The 14082-nt window shown below is 42.7% G+C and overlaps 1 protein-coding gene across 1 annotated transcript; it reads left to right on the top strand.

The window, feature by feature from the left end:
* Positions 1–899: 899 nt before the first annotated feature.
* LOC138301619 (olfactory receptor class A-like protein 1) lies at positions 900–1580 on the top strand. The gene has a single exon (XM_069242132.1). The coding sequence runs from the start codon at positions 900–902 to the stop codon at positions 1578–1580; it is 681 nt and encodes a 226-aa protein (XP_069098233.1).
* Positions 1581–14082: the final 12502 nt, after the last annotated feature.

Here is a 14082-nt window from a genome sequence, read left to right on the forward strand (position 1 = left end):
ATACAGCGACCTGAATGTTGAGTTCTGTCTATGTACTGACAATGTTACATTGTTATATTGGGGACACAGAGCGGGGTTACCTTTGTTTTAAAGAACTTCTGTTTTAATCTGTGGTGCCCTGTTCTCTGCTGCACGGTTCTCAGCTGCACTACAGCTATTTCCATTTTGTCTCGGGTATGCCCAATTTAAAGTACATCTTGGAAGAATTGCTCGATATTAGAGTTGACAGTGCATATAGTGCTACTGCATCAGCCACTCTTGCTGTAAGCCTCCCTTATTTACGTTCATCGAAATAGGATATGTAGGGCTAATAACAGATGACATGTACGATATACATTAAATATTGTTCAACTTTGATCCTCAATAGCTGACATTTCTCTGTTTCAAACTCAAACAAAGCAAACACAGAAAACAAAATTAGAACAATGAAACATATCACAATGGTTAAAACTGTGGCAGAGCAGGTTGTCATGGTCATTTCTAAAAACACTGAATATGTAGCCTCTAATTATGAATGATGAAGGAAGGCAGGTTGCTAGAATTTGTTTGTTATTTCAGAAAAATAACAACATTGTGTTTATATCTTGTTTAGGTGAACTGCAGCCAGTCTTCACCCCTCAATGGATCCTTTCGAAATTATGCGATTATTTTCTTTTTTGTTCGTGACCTTTGCTGGGCTGTTGGGAAATTCAGCACTGTTGTCGTTTTATGTCTGCAGCGCTTATAAAGAAAATGGTCTAGTGACATCAGATGTGATCCTTGTGAATCTTACAGCCTACAATTTGGTGATGTTATTGACCAGAGGACTTCCAAACATTCTCTTTATTTTTGGACTGGCCAATGTCCTCAGTGACGCCCACTGCCAGCTGTTAGTTTATACATCGCGTGTCTGTCGCGCCATGTCTATCTGCCTGACCTGCTTTCTCAGCTGCTTCCAGTGTGTGACCATCATGTCAACCTCTTCCACATGCATGTCTGTCAGGCTGCGGCTGCAAGCTAATGTTGGCCCAATCATTCTTTTCCTCTTGATAATGAATGGGACGATGTGCATCGCTCCTCTGCTGTTCACTGTCTCTGGTACCAACGTGACCAATCTGGAATATGCCTTCCGCGTCAGTTACTGCATTGTGATTCTTCCAGATAAAGCATCTTTAGTTAGTAACAATTTTATTCTCTTTGCCAGAGATTTTGTGTTTGTGACCGGGATGAGTGTTGCTAGTGGCTCCATGCTATTCACTTTGTACAAACACAGGAAGCAGGTGAAAGGGATACGGAGCGCGGAGAGGACCCAGGCTCTTTGTGCTGAAGTCAGAGCTTCTAAGATGGTCAGTGCCCTGGTAGCTCTCTATGTCCTCTTCTTTGGTATTGATAACTCCATTTGGTTTTATCAGAACACCTCACCAAAGAACATACTTACCTCCACCTCAGAGATCCGCAGCTTCTTCTCTGTGTGCTATGCCTCAGTATTTCCGTTCATTATTGTCTTCTTCAGCCGGAAGCTCCTGCTTAGCATTCGGCGATACACCAAAGAGAAACACCACATATCGAAAGGCATCAGCGCCATCACCATAGCAAAATAAAGCGGCTTTTCCAGATATTTGCCGAGTATGACAGAGCCAGAAAGGCGAAATGCAACAAATGTGAGAGAAAATCAATTGTTTATTTAGGCATTATTTCTTTTACAGGTTGCACGTCTGGAAGAAACAGGCTTACAAAGACAATAACATTTAAAACCCATTACACTGATTGGCTGGTCTACTGCAAACCAATAAAGTGCTACTTGGGTTAACACCGCAAATGTGGCTACTGCTTTCATTTATCTAGATCACACCTCAAGTTCATACGTGGGCACGAGTTGGATGTTTTTGTTTTAAATTATGGTGAGGAACTTTACCATGGTGAGTACTATCTACAGTTGCTGATTTTAGGATCTCATGGTGAGTTTTTCCTATTTATTGGTTGGTAAAACTATCCCGGGGATGGCTTTTCTCTTGCTGTGAATGGGCAATAACGTGCGGTTTCGGTATTTTCCCTTTTCTGACCTGCTTTCCTTCCACATATTTCTTCACGTAATGACTGGCTAGATTGTTCGGGGAAACTACCTGGTCTAAGTGCATTTTGCACGCAATTTCAGATTTATCATTGGACTAAGAAGGATCCTGATAGGTACTACAAAAGAGAATATTTTTTAACATTGGATGTAACGTTTCTGGCTACCACTGACAGGGTTTTGAGAAACTGATGTGTTTATATCATTCAACACACTGCCCGAAGTTGCCTCTTACCATTATTTTCTTTAAAAAAAAGTAGACCTATCAAGTTTTGTGTAGTTAATGCAATCAAAGGGTTGAGTTATACGCGGTACGCTGTTAACAATCAGGCATTTAATTAACTTTTTTACTAGACGGTATACCACGGGGATTACATTGGTACCGTGAATAATTAATTGTCAAACATGAGCGCAACAGTGAATGCTTGAAAATAATGATGTGAGATCAGAACTCACATCAGAACTCTGGAATTATAATGCTTAACTAACGCAACACATAGTGAGCACGCACAAAAGACTTTGGGTGCACCAGAACACCCCTGGTCAGTGCAAGTGGTGGCGATAGCTGCACAGAAATCGTGTATTGCATTTGGTATATGATGACTTCATTGCTGGCCCTGACTCCAGCCTGCCCCTCTGCTGGATCTCTGGTTTTCACGGGTGCTGTCCAGTGCTGCAGCTTGATAATGCTTGGACTTTGTTCTCTTACCGTCTCTCTTTTTTACTCATTTTACTTTTGTGCTAAACACGTTGTTCCGTTATCACTCCCCGGTGATTAGCAGCCAGTGACTTTCAGGATTTAGGAGTAAGAGATGTTAGAGATTTTGGCATTCGTCCATGCACCCAATTAAGAGTGAGCAACCAAAAGGCAGGATATATATATATTTTCCAAAAGCAACTCACTCCTGTAAACAACAGCATAGCTCCGATTGGTTTGTAATTCACTGATTAGCAGAGTCCATGCATGACACGTTTCAAACCCCTCTGGGTCTTAATCATATGCAGAATGCAGGATGGTCAATTGCTCTCCTTTTAACCATAAGGTGCATAGACACTGAAAATAGACTCCAAATAACTCCAATCCCAGTAATAGTACTGACACTGAGATGGTACATTATTAGGGATACAAAAGTATTAATATAAGTACTTTGATCGCAATAAACACAATGACTTCCACGTTTGCATTCAAATGAATTATTCTCACTTACTTGTTCCACCTTGATTGATAAACCACCATACCCATAATGCATTATATTGTCAATTGTAAAAGTATTCAATCCATCCGAGGCTTTCCATACTAACTCTAAATGAAGTTTTTAAAAATCTTTCACTTCTTCCAATAATTCCACAAATATGTACTCACAGAAAGCAGGTTTATATCTATTTTACTGCCCCACTGGTCATTGAGGACAACATGTAGATTTTATCTTACAACCACTAGTTATGGTTACATCTGTGGATATGCTCACTCATTCACAAAATTCTTTGTCTGGAAGGGAGCTGATTGCTGCAGTGCCCACTATTTCACTTGATTCAACTTTCAGACTGTGAAGTAATCTCAAGTCCCTTATATCAGCCATCAATATAGCTGAGATATTGGACATTTCAAGTTTAGATTCACTCATTTCCAACTTCATCTAACTATACCTTGTTGCATAGTATTTTTGCAATTTCATATTTTGACAACATTTCTATAGATTGATCTTCGTGTTTGGGAGGTCCATGCTGGTTATTTGGACACAAGTGAGGCTCTTATTCAACAAATTCAGGTGATGGTGTTGCATTATGCTCATAATAATTAACATGAAATGTTTATGAACTAATGCATAATAATGCTGCATAGAAAATGTATTAATGTACTTTTGCTAAACACGCGCTTGAAATGTGCCCACGGGGAGTGGCCACCAATGTATACAATGACTAATGAAACTGACTAATAATATGTTTAATATATGATTATTACACTAATATTAAGAGTTATATGTTAAGGTTTTGCTAATAAATCATTAGACTTTAGTTAGCATGAGTCGAGGCCTAGCTGCCCGGTTTCATATTAAATGTGTTTTTCTAACGTGGAGTGTGCTGACTTGCTGAAGGACATGTACTTGTACTTTTCCAAAGCTAAAGAATGAGTGTAACCATAGTAGATCCGTTCTCATGAAATTCGACTTACTAGAAGAAACATTTTTGCTAAATGCAACACTGTAGACTGGTATCAGGTACAAGGTCGCCTGAACCGGTACAGACAATGGACCTATTGACTGAAGATGCGAGAGAACCACGAGAGTATGAAATCATATCGGACATTCTGCCAGCTGGAGACTTCAATCATAAGAACCAATAAACTACGTGAGAACTCTCATGTGGTGACAATTTTGATGAAATCATTGAAAACCTAGTGGATGGAGATAGTGGGGTGCCAACCCTAACCAATCAAGAATTAGGGGACTGTACAAAAGGGATAAAAACCTTTGACACGAGGAACCATTAGGAGAGATGCCATTTGTAACTTGTTATCACCCAGACACTTTGTCACTCTGCATAGAGACTTTGCTGTTTGGTTCTTCAAACCATCCTTGCCTTGCCCGATATATACTTTTCCTCCTTATGAGAAAGTGTCCCTTCTTACCCGTCTTGCTGAATTCCCTGGCTGATGGCGAATCGACTGATGTCCTGAGGACGAAGACTGAATCTGTATGCTGACCCATTACGGAGGGTAACTATATGATGATGAAATTGTAATTGTCTGATTGTACCAACTGCTTCTTTTGACAGGGATCATAGTTAGATGTTTTCCAAATTAGTGCTACCAAATTGTTTTGCATGAAGCCCAACATGCCAATGCTAATTCAATGTTAGTTAAGGGAATCACTGAAACGGACGCAAACAGACAAATGACTGGTTCAATGCTTTGTTGAATAATGGTCCAATGATACTCTGCTAAGGTTAACCTATGTCGACGTTGTGCTGTGTTCTAATGTTTGTGATCTTTGCTTTGATGGAATCTTATTCAAGTTGCCATATTATGACAATGCTAATGTGCTTCATGGTTTTGAGACTAATAAACTTGCTAGTAGAATTGTAATCAATAGAGAATAAACATCACAAAATCGTACTAAACTGGTGTGGTTATTCATGACTGAAAGGTCATGGTGGTTTCTGAGTCTAATTAATGACGTTATTGACTTGTTGATCGATATGTTGATCAGTTATCTCGTCCTAAGGTGTCTTCAATCAGGGTCAAAAGATTCATTGGCCCAAAACGAGTCCCAGAGAGAGTAAAATATTCAGAAAGGGACGCGTTAACAGTTCTGGTAGCAGAGCGACGGTTACGGCCCTTTGGGACCCTAGGAAGAGGGACCATTGTTTAAAAGTGTTTTTTGAAATATTGCAAATTGGAGGTATGATGTGTCTCTAAAATCCCCATGACTTTCCCGGAATCTCTGAGCTTGCCTAAGTGAGTTGGATATGTTCTCGGCTTTTTAGTATGCGTGGTATAGGATTTGCGCTTGCTCAGCTTATGCATATTGCAGGTGATTTGTGAAATTTGAGTGCTTTTAGACCAGGTAATGTTGTTTTAGTAGGAGTGGGCGTACTCCGCAGTATGAGAGTAGGGAAGTCGGCGAACTTCATGTGAGTGTGGCGCTTTGTGCTAAAAAATTATCCAAGTGGTTGTTGGTGATGTACGGACCCGGCGTGGTCTGAGACTCCGGAGTATATTGAGAAGTGTATGAGACACTTGGTTTATGTTGTAATTTGTGCGGTTTAATAGGTCAATCGGGCGTGGTTGACATGTAGAGTTTGAGTAAAATAGTGTGATTGAAACCTTCGATGGAGATTTGGCAAGTTCTACAGTGCACTAGAACAAACCATTGACAAGTCGAGAGTAGGATTTTGCAGGTCGGATGCTGCTTGTGTGTGCGGGAGCTGAGAAGGAGTGAGTAGCGGCCGAGGCTTCAAGTGAAATCTCTGTAATGTTCTGAAGCGATTGTGTTACCCTTCCTGTAGTAAACTGGCAAATTTGGGTTTTTGTTGTTAAAGGTGCTCGCAATATATTGCATTAGTTTTGTGTGAGGAGGACAAGCTGCAAGACTTTGTCAGCCGCAGAGTGTGTGAGTGTGACGTCATTTGAGCCGCACTGGGATAGGTCAGTTGCTGAGAGGGGTCGCGCACGGATTGGCAGCCGTCCATGAGAGGTAATTGGTTGAGAAGGTAGGCGAAGAGTGTCCTGGGGATTAAAGTCACTTCCTGATTAGATTCTAAACAAAATAAGAGACGCAAAAATGAAGTTTTCCAAGGCTATAAAGTGTGCTTTGAGGGGAGATACATAGATTACAGCGAGTGTGGGGTAGCCTACACCACCTGAGGGTACTCCAGCTTATATCGTAATGGAGGAGAAGGGAGCCGCGTAAAGCGGTGGTGCAAGTTGACAGAAAAGGAGGGATGTTTGGCGTTTCCGGAACACTGAACGTTTAATATAAGAATTTTGGAAAATTTGTGATTGATGTTAAGTGTGCAAAATCCGCCCCTGAGACCAGCTCAGTATGAGGGATTATTGGTCTGGGATTTAATGGCCATACAACAGAGGCAGCAGTAATTTATGAGGAGAAGGAAAAGAGCAGAAAAGACTTTAGCGGAAGCTAAATGGGACAATGAGACCAAAATGTGTAGAAGGGGAATAGTTGACGGGATTAAGATGTTTCCGGCACTAACCCAAGAAGATGAGACACAGGGAAAGAAAGCCACATGTAAGACAGACAAAGGCTCTAGTAAGCCAAAGGAAACTCAGAGATCTTGGGCATATGAAGATGATTCAGGTGATGAAGAGTTTCTTAATCAGTTGTTACATGATCGCCCGCCACCATATGCCATAAATGATAATGTACAGAGCACTAGTGTGGGTTCTGAAGACCCGGCACAAAATAAGGGAATCACAAGTACAGTGCAGACAAGTGATACAGTTCTGATAAAGAATGGTGTCAGTGTACCCACTGCGCCAGACACACAGATACAGATGCAGCCACCACAGATTCAGAGGCTCTATCCTGATGTTCCAGTATTAGAGACTACTACGAGCTTGATGGTGCCGCCTGATCCAATAAACACAAAATCAAAGTTAGTGCAGAATGAGCCAACTCCGCAATTGCTGCCCCAGCCGCAGCAACAGGTGGTTCCGAGTTACACTTCTGTTGCAGGACCGCAGTCAGTAGCTACAGCACCCATGATGAATCAAGCTATGGGAGTTAATGCTCCACAGGGTTTGGGAATTGGACAGTCACCAGCTGCCATATCGTTGCCAATTACAGTTGGTCCACCAGTACCGCTGTATGCGCAAGGTAAGCCTGGCGTATGTGACCAGGGAGTAATGACCCAAGAGGCAATAAGAGGATGGTCTACCGGAAACTTGCAGGGAATGACACAGGGAGGACAGACAACTGAAAGATCTAGGTCCTTGTTGGACTTTAGTCTGATTGGGGTTCCTTTGGAGACGATGAGGCAAGCAGGGTTGGGAACACTAACCCCACAGGTAATGAGTACAAATACGACACAGACACCAATGATGCAGTCCGGAAATGTCTTGTTGCAAGGCTTAACAGCGCAACAATTGAACGAGTGGTTGGATAAGCTCAACACTCCGCAGATTACTACAGTGACCGCAGAAAGGTCAGAAAGGGAAGAATATCTGAATTTCATGAGACTGGGTGTAGAAGCCACGGAACTAGTGGAAGTAACAATGGGGGTGAACAGATTAGAATCATACACACACCGATGCAGAGTTGAGGTATCTGTAGCCCAAAATAACCAAGGAAGTGAGCAAGGTGCATCAGAGGTTGGCAAACCTAGCAGACAAAATACAGCATAGACATAGAGAGTACTAAGCATTTGAAAAGGAGCTATAGGCTAGACTTCGAGCCTAAAGATTTTGATCATATGAGATCTACTGGAATGAAGGCACACCTCAAAGAGATACTGCAGAGTGCTCAAATTTGGGGAGCATTAGAGAAATGGAACGGCAGATGGGCAAAGAAGAGAGATAAAGAGAAAGGTGATGGCATGGAACCAAAGCAGGCGAAAGTTGCACCTGACACAGGGACAATAAAGATGTTACCAATGAGAGAGACAGCTGGAGGGGTTCTAGTACATGTACCGTGGTCTAGGGGTGACATCCTGTCATTCACAAACGATTATCCCAGGTTGAGGGAGAAGCCGATAGAATGGTACCAGCAGACGGACAGGTTTGTGAAGCTTGAGAAACGTCTCTGGGAAGACTTGAATACCCTGTTTGAGATTATAGTTCCAGCTGACTTATGGCTTGAGTGTAAGAGGGGTGTGGATTGGCCGACAGAGGAACCAGCAATGGACAAGGTTACTGGAACACCGTCTTCTGAAGTGATGAGGTATTATCACAAAGTGATTGAGTTTTTGAAGCAGAAAGTGTCGCCGAAAGTGACTGATTGGCAGAAAATTGATCGAACGTCACAGGAGGGCAAAGAGTCGATACATGCTTACTATGAGAGGTTATTGAAGGCATTCAAACATTACAGTGGCACTGAGGTCATAGAACCGACAGACATGAATCACCTCGTTTTCAGGTTTGTCGAAGAGTTGAGATCAGAGATTAGCCAGATGATTAAGAATCATTTGATCTGTTGGCAAGCGAAGCAGATTGATGAGTTGCAGCAGTATGTGAAATACTGTAATGACAAGATTGAATTGAAGCAGAGAAAGTTGAAGGAGAAGGTGATGGTGATGCAAATTAAGGCAGTGCAAGCAGGGATGCAGGGAAATGGGATACAGCAGATGGTACAGCAGCAACCGCAGGGAACTGGAGTGTTTCAGGAACAACCGAGAGGTCGAGGTCGAGGAGGTTTTGTGAACCGTGGTCCAGATATGAATACTGTTGTGGTTCAAAATGATATGCAGGGGATGAAAAAGGTGTCACCATGTCATGCGTACGGGGCGTGGGGCACTGGAAGCGGGAATGCCCAATGATGGTGCAGGATGGTGTTGTTCAACAAAGCAATGATATTGGTACATTTCAAAATGTGAGGGGTCCAAAAGTGAGGGGCCAAAATCTGAATTTCCAGAATAACATGGTGTAGATGCAGGGTCTTCAACCCATGCAACAAATGCAAATGCCATGTGTTAAACCAGCACAAATGCAGCAGGTACAACAGTAGATTCCCATGGTACCTAGACAGCAAATGCAGATACCATTAGCTCCAATGGGACCGCAACAGGTTATGCTTCCTCAACAGGTCACAGGTCAAGCAATGAGTCAAAATAATACAGTACAGTAGTTCCCATTGCATGGTGAGGATGGAATAAACGATGAATGATCGGATGATTGTTCAGATAGTGAGGAGTGCATGCTTGCAGCGTCCCTAGAAGTAGATCAGAGGGGACCTTATGTAGAAGGAAAGGTGTTGGGTCATAAGGTTTCATATCCTAGTTGATACAGGAGCTACACGCTCTACAGTCAGAAGTGCAGAGGTTCAGAAATTGCCACTTTCGGGGCGTACCATAAGGGTGGTAGGAGTAGCAAATCAGTTCCTGACAAATACAATTACAGATCCAGTTCAAGTCGAGATTGGTACTTTCCAGGGATTACATAGATTTGTAGTCTGTGACTCGAGTCCCATATCCCTACTGGGAAGAGACTTGCAGTGCAAAACAAGGTGTTCGATTACCTGTTCTAATGAAGGGATTGAGGTGCAGACAAACAGTGATGATGAAGTGGACGATAGTCAGTTCTCAGAGTTAGAGACGGAGACCACAAATGAAGAATACCCTTTGATAACCCTATTCCAGATGATCACAGTGATTGACTTACCAGTCGAATTACAGGGAACAGTGACAGAAAAGGTGTGGAACTTGATGGGAAAAGAAGTGGGACTAATAAAAGGAGTAGAACCGGTCAAAGTAGAGGTAAACCCAAATGCAGTGTTTCCCCAGGTACCGCAGTACCACATGGCACAAGATGGCCTTATACAGGTGACGCAGATAATTGCAGACTTTATACAGCAAGGTGTTCTAAAGGAAGTGATGAGTAGCCTGTGTAATTCACCAATAATGGGTCCGAAAAAGCCTTGTGGGAAAGTTCGAATTGTTCAAGACTTGAGGAAAATGAATGAGATTGTGGTAAAATGTTGCCCCATAGTGCCAAATCCACCCGTGATCATGTTTCAGGTTCTGTGTGATGCAGAGTGGTTCACAGTTGTGGACCTGTCTCAAGCATTCTTTTTGGTGCCTCTTCATGAGGACAGACAATTTCTTTTTAGTTTCAAATTCTTGGACAAAGTTTACAGTTGGTGTCGAATTCCTCAAGGGTTTTCTGAATCACCTTCCATCTTCAATCAGATACTGAAGAAGGATTTGGAATCATTAGAACTGCCTTTCAGTTCGACCCTAGTACAGTATATTGATGATTTGTTGATTGCGTCCAGAACAAAAGATGACTGCAGGTATGACACAATTGCCTTACTGAACCATTTGGGAAAGAATGGACATAAAGTGTCCCCAAAGAAGCTGCAATTCTGTCAGAAAGAGGTGAGGTACTTAGGCCACCTGATTGAGAAAGGGTCGAGAAAAATATCCAAGGAAAGGGTGATAGCCACATTACAGATGAATCCCCCGACAACTAAGAGAGATGTAAGGATGTTTTTGGGAATGGTGGGCTACTGTCGCCAGTGGATTCCCAACTTCTCGATTATCTCTAAGCCTTTGGTGAGATTGACTGTTAAGGGAATTCAGGATGGCCCGGGTGCCATAACCATGTCCGAGAAAGAGATGAAGGCATTCATGGAACTGAGGGAAAGCATGTGCAGGGTGCCAGCTTTAGGTATACCTGATTACACAAAGCCCTTTGTACTGTTTTGTCATGAACGTGATGCTTGTTCTTTGTCTGTCCTGACACAGGTTCATGGAGGTGCAAGCCGCCCAGTAGCATATTTTTCAGCTACTTTGGACCCAGTTGCAGCAGCCTTACTGGGTTGTTTGCGTGCAGTTGCAGCAGTTGGTCAAAGCCTCACTCAGTGTGAGGGTATAGTGATGGGACATACTTTAACAGTAATGGTCCCACATTCAGTTGAAATCCTGTTGACCCGAACAAAGACACAGAATATGACAAATGCAAGATTAACAAAGTACGAAACAATTATATGGGATCACCCAATGTGTCACTAAAAAGATGTACTGTGTTGAACCCGGCAACTTTACTTCCTATTGATAATGCAGACATTGATGATGCTGAGGAGGTAGAACATGATTGTCTTGAGGTAACAGATCTGTGCACCAAACCGAGACCTGATATTAAAGATACCCAATTGGAAGAAAATGATTACATTATCTTTGTTGATGGTTCATGCCTGAGAGACACAGTAGGAGTACTGAGGGCTGGATATGCTGTGTTACAATCTGTTATCTTAGAAGCTTCCTGGCTCGAAAGAGCATACTCTGCTCAAGTGGCTGAATTAATTGCTCTTACTAGGGCATGCCACGCAGCTGAAAACCTGAAAGTCACTATTTATACTGACAGTAGATATGGATTCGGAATTGTACATGATTTTGTCCAGTTGTGGTCACAAAGGGGTTTCCTGACCTTTTCTGGTTCACCAGTGAAAAATGGCGAGAAAATTAAGGACTTGTTGCATGCGATTCAGTAACCTCTTGAAATTGCCGTGGTGAAATGCAATGCTCATGTTAAGTAACAAGACTTTGTGTCAATGGGAAATGGATATGCAGATCAAGTTGCAAGGTTCTGTGCATTGAACTGCATATCGTTTCAAGACCAATGGGAATTGTTATCTGAAACTGAGAATGAAACATGCTCAGGATATGCATTAAGGATGGTTGACACACTAGATGAGCTAAAATCATTGCAGGGACGTGCCAGTAAAGAGGAGAATATTTCCTGGCAGAGAATCCAAAGCGTACAGAGATCTGATGACTTATGGGTTTCAGAGGAGGGGAAAATGGTTTTGCCAAACAGTCTTTTCTCACAATTTGCGAGGTTTTACCATGGTCAAGCACATGTTGGGAGAGACGCAATGATCAGGTTATTCAAAATCGGTTAGTTCAATCCAAAATTCAGACAAACTGCAGAAGTCATCTGTCACAGGTGCATCATCTGTCAGCAGATGAATGCTGGGAAAAGGACTGTGGTGAATTTGAGCCACGTTGGAAGAGCAGAAGGTCCATTTAGCAGAATGCAGATGGATTTTATCGAGATGCCTGTGTGTGGAGGTCTGAGATACGTGTTGGTGATTGTGTGCATTTTCAGTCACTGGATTGAAGCTTACCCTACATGTAGGAATGACAGTCTCACAGTAGCGAAGCTGCTGCTTAGGGAGTTAATACCACGTTTCAGGTTCCCAATCTCTTTAGAATCAGATAGGGGAAGACACATCGACAATGAGGTGATTATGCTCTTGTGTGCTGCACTGAACATTGAACATAAGTTGCATTGTAGCCATCGCCCTGAAGCATCAGGACTAGTGGAGCAGATGAATGGTACCTTGAAGTCAAGAATGGCAAAAATGTGCGCAGCTACCAATTTGAAATGGCCAAATGCATTACCCTTAGTGCTGATGTCAATGAGAAACATACCCGACAAGAAAACAGGACTGTCTCCTCATGAGATTCTTATGGGGCGAGCTATGAGATTGCCCGCAGTGCCTGCAAATGTTCTTGTGAATATCACAGATGATATGGTGTTGGACTACTGCAAGGGTCTGGCTGACGTGGTCTGCTCTTTCTCTCACCAGGTGGAGGCTACCACATTGCCACCGATAAGCGATCCAGGTCACACCCTGAAAGCCGGTGACTGGGTGGTTGTCAAGAAACACGTGAGGAAGTCGTGTTTGGAGCCACGTTGGAAGGGGCCATATCATGTAATACTAACAACTACTACTGCTGTGAAATGTGCAGGTCTTCCAAATTGGATACATGCCAGTCACACAAAGAAGGTGACATGTCCAACTGATGAGGAACTTGAAGTGTCCAAAACAACAGCTGCAGAAAAGGAAGTCTCAGGGCCGGAGAGTAATCAAAGGGGAACTGAGACTGAAGGAGAGCTTGCTGAGGACGGCTTAATCACTCAAACAGTAAACGAAATCCAGAGGGGTGACAGTGAGCCTATCTCAGCTGAGGTAACAGGGGAACCGGCACAAAGAGAGGTTCTCCCAGAAGCAGAAGGATACAGGTTTGAAGTTGAGCCCATAACTGACCCAGAAGGCGAAGGAGGAGAGGTGGAAGGAGGTCAGAGTGTCCAGACTCCTCCTGAGCCACTTGCAGGTCCATCAAGAGAAAACACCATAGCACAAGAGGAGGGCACTGTTTAACACACTGAAAGATCGAGCGGAAAGAAAACACTTAGAGGAGATAATTGGCCGGAGCCACAAGCTGCAAAGGATAGGGTGATTCCTAATGAAAAAATAGAGGAAGAAGTTGACACAACCAGGAAAGAAGATCTTAGTGAAGGACAGTTACAGGGTGATCGCAAACTGAAAAGAAAGAGAGTTGCAAACAGGAGGTACGCAGGTCCTGAATGGGCGTATGCAACATCAGCTGAATGGCAACAAGAATTCTTGGCATTCTGTTTTGATCGAGAAATTCCAGGTCAATACTACAGCACCTGAATTCAACCATAGAAAGAGACTGTGTTAAAATTTGGAAAATGTAATAAAGAAAGAAATCGGATAAAAGAGACTGATGAATTACCGGATGTGACATTGATAACCTGATTTGACTCTGAAAAACTGATTATGACAAGCTGCTAACCTGATTTGACAAAGGGTCCTGGGAGTGAGTGAAACGCTGTAAATACTTGCTAAGAGAAAGAGACTTTGCACGAGAAAAAAAAAGAGCTTTTAGTCTACCTTAAAGTTGTTTGTTTGTTCCTATTCTGCTCTCTGATTCTTTATAGATCATGAGTAACACTAGAGATAATGATAGGGGTAGGATGGTTGGTTGGTTCAGTGTTATTTTGGGTGTTGTATGTGCAATAATAATTATAGTTGTGATTGTGGGAA

The sequence above is a fragment of the Pleurodeles waltl genome, chromosome 6 (genome assembly GCF_031143425.1).
Source record: "Pleurodeles waltl isolate 20211129_DDA chromosome 6, aPleWal1.hap1.20221129, whole genome shotgun sequence".
NCBI lineage: Eukaryota > Metazoa > Chordata > Amphibia > Caudata > Salamandridae > Pleurodeles > Pleurodeles waltl.